The 7,536-nt window shown below is 39.4% G+C and overlaps 1 protein-coding gene across 2 annotated transcripts in view; it reads left to right on the plus strand.

Annotated features, from left to right (window-relative positions):
• Positions 1-7,536, plus strand: part of BORA (bora, aurora kinase A activator) — a 29,119-nt gene that overhangs the window by 16,499 nt on the left and 5,084 nt on the right. For both annotated transcript variants that reach the window (XM_005885648.2, XM_014532882.1), the window contains exon 10: positions 1,679-2,271. In XM_005885648.2, the coding sequence (XP_005885710.1) occupies positions 1,679-2,271 (593 nt within the window). The remainder of the gene's footprint in view (positions 1-1,678; positions 2,272-7,536) is intronic.

Here is a 7,536-nt window from a genome sequence, read left to right on the forward strand (position 1 = left end):
CCCCAGACTGAAAGAGGGCATAGGCCGGGTTGAGGGCCCCCCCCGAGTGCACAAATTTTTGTGCACCGGGCTGCTAGTAAATAATAAAAAACATAAAGCACATATGTACATATGTAGAAATGACGGAACTTTTTTTTTTTTATAAATAAATGGGAGATGGCGATGTAACCATGAAACGACGTACGTCAAGTCCGACATAACCCAAGGACTGCCTGTACTTTAGTAAATTTCCCAGGCAATGTTTTTGGACCTTAGTTGACCATGAGTGACTGAAAGTGCAGAAAGCAAAACTGGATAAGAGGCTACTGTATTTCATTTATCAGGTTCAGCTGTTAATTTGTAGCGGTCACATGATTTGTCCAATATCTTCATTGTATATGGACAATATTGTTATAATAGCAAAATACTTGTGAGGAAATAATTCTAAGGAGTACTCTTTAATTTAGAATGAGAGAGTGCCACAGGAAGAACCTCGTCTTACTTATTGAGACACATTCATTTGTGCTATTGGGTTTGTTTGTTTTTCAGTTACAGTTTACATTCAACATTAGTTTCAGGTATATATCATAGTGGTTAGACAGTCATATACTCTACAAAGTGTTTCCCCCAATATTGCCAGTACCCACCTGGCACCATACATAGTAATTACATTATTGAGGTATTAATTACTATATTCCCTATGTGTGCTTTATATCCCCATGACTATTTTGTTACTACAAATCTGTACTTATGAATCCCTTCACCTTTTTTACCTAGTTCCCCAAATCCCTTCCCCTCTGGCAACCATCACACTGTTCTCTGTTTCTTTGTTCATATTGTTCTCTACATTCCATATATAAGTGAAATCATATGGTATTTATCTTTCTCTGACTGACTTACTTCACTTAACATAATACTCTCTAAGTCCATCTATGCTGTCACAAATGGTAAGGTTTCATTCTTGTTTATGGCTGTATATATTCACTCGTCTGTTTATGGGCACTTGGGTTTCTTCCATATCTTAGCTATTGTAAATAACAAAAAGACAACCTAATGAATGGGAGAAGATATTTGCCAATGATACATCCAATAAGTGGTTAATATCCTAAACTTATGAAGAACTCAAACAACTCAACACTCAAAAGATGATGTTTTTATCCAATTAATAGATGGGCAAAGGACCTGAATAGACACTTCTCCAAAGAGGCCTTATAGATGGCAAATAGACATATGAAAAGATGCTCAACATCAAATTAAAACCATAGTTACAAATTAAAACCATAATGAGATATCACCTTACACCTGTTAGAATGACTTTCAGCTATAAATCAACAAACACTGTTGCTGGGAATACAGATTGGTGAAGTGAATATGGAAAACAGTAGGGAGTTCTTCAAAAATTTAAAAATGTAACTGCCTTATGACCCAGCAATTCCACTTCTGGGTATATATCCGAAGAAACCCCAAATACTAATTTGAAAGTGTATATGCACTCCTATGTTCATTGAAGTATTAGTTACAATAGCCAAGATATCGAAGCAAGCCATGTGCTGTTTTTAACAACAAAATTTTACTTCAGTAAACAACACAACTGTTAATAGAAATCTATTTTTTCTGTCATGAATCATGATTACCATTTAGGAATGGCTTTTCCATTTTTAAGATTTTATGATGTAATTTTTCCCTCCCAATCTTTTAGAACAAAGGAAGCTTACTTTTCATTCTCCTGATGCTTCGTCTGGAATAAATTCTAATGGAATTAGTAATCCATGTATCAGAAGTCCTTATATAGATGGCTGCTCACCAATTAAAAATTGGTCTCCTATGAGACTTGAGATGTATAGAGATGGAACTCAATATCGGACCTCACTGCTTCGAATCCCTTTTACCCTTGAAGCTCACAGTGAAGATGAAGAAGACAAAGCAAATGTTCCTTCCACAGATGCCTCTTCACCTGCCATGGACACTACTGGTGTCCACCTGCGGCAGTTGGATAGTGATGTTTCTCATGGCACTCGTTTAGTAGTGACTTCCATGTCTTTTACACAAAATCAGTCTAGTGCTTCTGCAAAAGTCCTGGCACTGCTGCAGGATGTTGAAAGTGAGAAGGAGAATAACACCGTGGATATGGTTGATCCAGTAGAGACAGCAGATGAGAACACTTGGATTAAGGAGCCGGTGGATAATGGGAGTTCACCCATGACTGATTCCTTGAGTATTGAAAACTCTCATATGTGTATGTCACCTCTTGCAGAAAGCAGTGTAATTCCTTGTGAAAACAGTAACATTCAGGTAAAGTATATTCATATTTTGTAGTTTTTAGTTGCTCCCTTGGTGTTCTTTAAGCCTTTCTTTTCTAAGTATGGTAAGAAAGAAAATGCATTAAATGTGAGGACCAAAGCATTTACTTGGAGTAGGAAAAGATGAGAGTAGAGAAGAAATCAAGCAGCTCTGTTTTTTTAAAGAAGCAGGAGTCAGGCACCTTCTCAGGATTAATCTTTCTTTCATGTGGAACTAGTGCCAAAGGAATTAAACTTCCTATATAGCATTTTTGTATTTTTTGAAAATGCAGTTTTGGTTTTCCTTTGTAATATTTAGTGAGAAAAAAAATTGAGCTTAGAGCACTTTTATGTATTTTTTTTGGCACTTTTTAAAAAAATGTGATTTCATAACCAACATTTGTAATTTTACAATATCTGGTAATAGGAAAGTATGATTCATTTGACTTCATAGCCACTTGTTCCATTAATTGCCATATTCTTTGAGCTAAGAATTTTGAAAGAACTTTAAAATAATCGGAAAGGCAATTATTACCTGCCTTTTCATAGTAATAATAATGCTTAGGTAATTCTTACTATATGCCTAATATGATTCTGAGCACTTTGCATGTGTTAATTTGTTTATAATGTTCACAACAATCCTGTGAAATAGGTATACCATTATTATCCCCATTTTACAGATGAGGAAACTGAGGGTCGGGGAGATTAAGTAAATTGCCGTATAGCTAGTAAGTGGTAGAGCCAATATTTGAATCCTGACACTCTGGCTTTAGAGTTCATAGAGTTTAATCCAAGTTTATGCTGACTCATAGCAATAATTACTAATGCCGTGTTTCAGTGTGCCAGGCATTCATTTAATTTTCACAACCCTATAATGCTTTAGTGCTGTCAGTTTTGGCATGCTAAAATTTAAAACTCATGGAGGGATTCTAAATGACCCCAAATTAACTATAATCTTTTGCTCATATTTTTGTGCCTACACTGTATATCCTGACTTACAGGATCATTGCTAAAAAAAATAAAATACACTAGAATTACTTTTACCAATTTAGCTTCTAAAGTTGGTTCTTAAATGAAAAAGCACATATAAACTTGGTTTTAAAGGTATTGTGAGCTTATTTTTCTCACTACCTCTCTGCTTTTCACAGCATTTATAGAAGAATTATAAAATACTTTCATTGAAATACACCTTAACCATCCTAGCCATTGGAAGCCTATCTGTCTACTAAATTTTCATCCACTCTAGGAAGAGAATGAATACCTGCAGGGATACTTCAGTCCGTTTTGGGACTTCTTATCCTATATAATAAAGAGCTAATATGCAAATGGTCATCACACCCTCACACCCTCACGCCTTAATGGCTCAGACACTCAACACTGGGGAGAGAGGAATGGGGACCAGCCAGTCTGCGGCCTGGGAGAGGGACAAGCCGCATACCCCGCAGTCCCTGCAGTCCTGGGCGCCAGCGGCTGTGCCTGTGGCTCGGGAGAAGGACAAGATGCCCCCCCCAGCAGTCCCGGGCACCAGTGCTTGCGCCTGCAGCCCAAGAGAGGGACAAGCTGCCCACACCGCGGTCCCGGGCGCCAACGCCTGTGGCCCGGGCGAAGTCACCCACCCATGGTCCCCTGCAGCTGTGGCCAGCCTGGGCAAAGCTGGCCCGGGTCCTGGGTGACTGCGGCCGGTCAGAGGGAGGGAAGCCTGGGTCCCGGGTGCCTGCCACCAGCTGGAGGAGGGAATCCTGGTTCCTGGGTGCGGGGTGAGGCAGAGGCAGTTAGGGGTGATCAGGCCAGAAGGGGGCAGTTAGGGGCCATCAGGCCAGTAGGGGAGCAGTTAGGGGCGATTAGGCAGGCAGGCAGGCAAAGGTGGTTAGGGGCAATCAGGCAGGCAGGCAGGCAGGCAAGTGGTTAGGGACCAGTGGTCCTAGATTGTGAGAGGCAGTCGGACATCCCCCAAGGAGTCCCAGATTGGAGAGGGTGCAGGCCGGGCTGAGGGACAACCCCCAACCATGCACCACCGGGCCTCTAGTACCATTATAAACCTCTTCCTATATTGAGCAAAAATATGGTTCTTTGCTAGCTAACAGTTAGTTTCAATTTTACCCTTTGTTCCATGTCAATCATTTTGTAATTTTAAAATGTTCTCATACATTCTTATTTTCCTACCACAGAGGTAGCTTTCAAATTTGCAGACACGTATTTTCCCAGGGTCTTTTGACTTGCTTTATTGTGCATGGGTTGGCGTCCATATATTGTATACTGTTACCATCCTGGAAAATTCCTTCACCATACTGGGAATCCCCCTCAATCTATCCTGTGTTCTGTATTCTGTTTTCTATATCCCCCCTCTTCTCTTTCCTGATTTATTTCTCACTTTACTGGAACACATTTTCTGGTAGATTTCCAAAGACAATGTACATTTTCCAAGGTACTACATTGCATGTCTGATCATGTATTCTTTATTGTCTCACATTTGAGAATTTGGAAATAATTGTCCTTTCGACTTTGAAGGCATGGTTTCATTGATTCTGTTCGGTATTGCTGGTGAGAGATCTGAAACCACTGTAATACTTTTCTTTTGGATACTATATGTCTCTTCAAAACCCCACCCCCCAGAACATAGGTTCTTTACTTTGTCCAGTGTTCTGAAATTCCAGTGATTCTTTGGTGTGGGTTTCTTTTCATCAGTTGTCCTGGGTATTCAGAGGGCTCTTAACTGTAAATTCAAGCCCTTCACTTATTGGCTCTTTTCTTGTAATATCTTAGATTTCTTCTCTGTTGTTGTTACTGTTCTCTCTGGAACTCCTATTGATTCTTTAATTTTTGAAAAATTTTTCACTATATTTTTTATCTTTTTCTAACTTTTGGGACGTTTCCTCAATTTTATATAATTCTTCTGAATGGGGGGAGGGGGGTTGTTTTGTTTTGGTATTGTTTTTAAAATGTTTGGCATGGCTAGCAGAGCGGTGCGTGGTCTGGCCTTGGCCTTATTTTCCAGCCTCATTTTGTTTTCTCCAGTCTCTTTGTTTCAGTCCCAGTGGCTTTCCAGAGTTTTAAATAGTCATGTTCCTTCTTGTCGAAGAACCTTTGCATGCAGTGTAGAATTTCTTCCTATCTCACTTTACCTACTTAACTCCTATTTATTTTTTAGTTTACAACTTAATGGTCATGTCATCAGAATAGCCTTCCCTGATCACCCTAGCCGAGGCATGTCTCATTATGTGCTTTCCTAATTCCATGGACATTTTGAATTCTTTCCAATTAGACTATTAATCCAGCAATCATGTCTTTCTGTTTATCCCAGAAGTTACTAAAAAAACAAAAACAAAACTTGGCATGTAATAGCTGCTCATTAAATATTTGTGGAATGAGAGCCAAATGAGTGCATATATGAGTTCAACCAGAAGGACATATGAAGTGAGAATATGGGCCAAGGTTTAGAATCCTGAGAAAAAATTGAGGGAATGGATAAAGGAAGCAGAGTCCCTGAAAGGGACTGAGGACCGGCCAGAGAGTAAGTGGGGGACTTTAGGAAAGTGAAGTGTGATGGAATATTTTGAGGAAAGAATACTTAGTAGATGCTATTTCATTTTATTGTGCTTCTCAGATATTGCATTTTTACAAATTGAAGGCCAGACCCCCTCTATCAGCAAAAAGATGACAATGGCTTTATTGCAATACTCACTTTTATGCAGTGGTCTGGAACCAAACCTGCAATATTTCTGAGGTATACCTGTACCTTCAAAACAAAAGCAAGGGTTGTAGGGCTTGAAAAGTGGCTGTTGGATTAATAACAGAAATAATTTGGTGAGTGAGCAACCTCAAGGTGAGAGGTAAAAGGTAAATGGAAGGAAGGTAAAGTAATTTAAAAATATGTGTAGATAACTTCTTTGAAGACCTTAGATTTATGATAGCTAGGGAGTACATTAAGGTCCAAAACTACATTTTTGTAGTTTTTCTTTTTATGTCACTTTTACTTTAGATGGGAGAAACTAGCATATTTATATGAATGAGATGGATAAGAGTAAAAAGAACAAAGAAAACCAGGAATTGGCAGGATAATTAATAATAGGTATAGGTTATGTGTCCTTTTCAAGTATTTTACAGTCAGAATCTAATCCTCATGCTAATTTACAGCAGATGTAATAGATGTCATCTGTAAAACAGTGATTCATTTTATACATGAGGGAGCTGAAGCATGCAAGATGGGATAGAATCTAGAGCCCGGGTAGCAGGATTAGCAGAGGTAACCTTTCCACTTTCATAGGAAGATGGCAGAGAGCAAGGATGGGTGTCACTGCAAGTATTTGGAGCTGGGGGCGGGGAGAGTTCACATGGTTTTAAAAAACATGGGGAACATGAGCTTGGGGAACCCAGATGGCAGATTTCAGTTTCTTTCCCAGCTATTCTATCAATTTCTGAAAGTAACTTCTTTGAGCTTGTTCCCTCTTATTTAAAAAACTAGAGGCCCAGTGCACTAAATTCATGCATGGGTAGGGTCTCTAGCAGCTGCTGGCTGCCGGCCGGGGCCTCCCTTCCCCTGGCTGCCTGCCACCACCACCACCACCTAGTTGAACTCCCAGTTGAACTCCCGGTCAAACTCCTGGTCGAGGGGACAATTTGCATATTAGGCTTTTATTATATTATATGGGGATTGTAGTAGGATTACAGGATAATGCTGTGATCATTGTGTTTAATGTGAGCATTAGTTTTCAATAAGTAATGAGACTGAGTCCGCCCTGAAAGGTAGCAAGCAAGCAAGAGGGACAGACAATGATGAGAGTGATGAGGGAAGGGCTAGAGTGCTGAGGCCAGATTTCAAGGAACACTTGGTAAGCCACAACTATTGTTAGTTATGAACCTTGAAGGTTTATAGAAAACCACATCTGATTTATGTAGGAGAAAAATAAATTTAGTAACAATGTGTAGCATGACTGGTAGAGACACCATGTAAAGGCAGCACAGTCCAACTGGAAGAATATAATATAAATATTACAATCAGAACTAAATTTGAATTAAAGTTATTTATGGCTGGTGGGATCTTAAGGCAGGATACACTTGACAGTGAGTAGAGCATGACTTGTTAACCTTTTTGAGCACCTCATCTTCTGAGCTTTAACATGATACTGATGCCTACCTTTTTGTCTGAGGAGTAAGGAGATGATCTAGTTGATGCATAGTAGGCATGACAGTAGTAGTAGTCTTTTTTTTTAAATTAAATCTTTATTGTTCAGATTATTACAGTTGTTCCTCTTTTTTCCCCCCATAGCTCCCCTCCACC

Source organism: Myotis brandtii, unplaced genomic scaffold (genome assembly GCF_000412655.1).
Source record: "Myotis brandtii unplaced genomic scaffold, ASM41265v1 scaffold92, whole genome shotgun sequence".
NCBI lineage: Eukaryota > Metazoa > Chordata > Mammalia > Chiroptera > Vespertilionidae > Myotis > Myotis brandtii.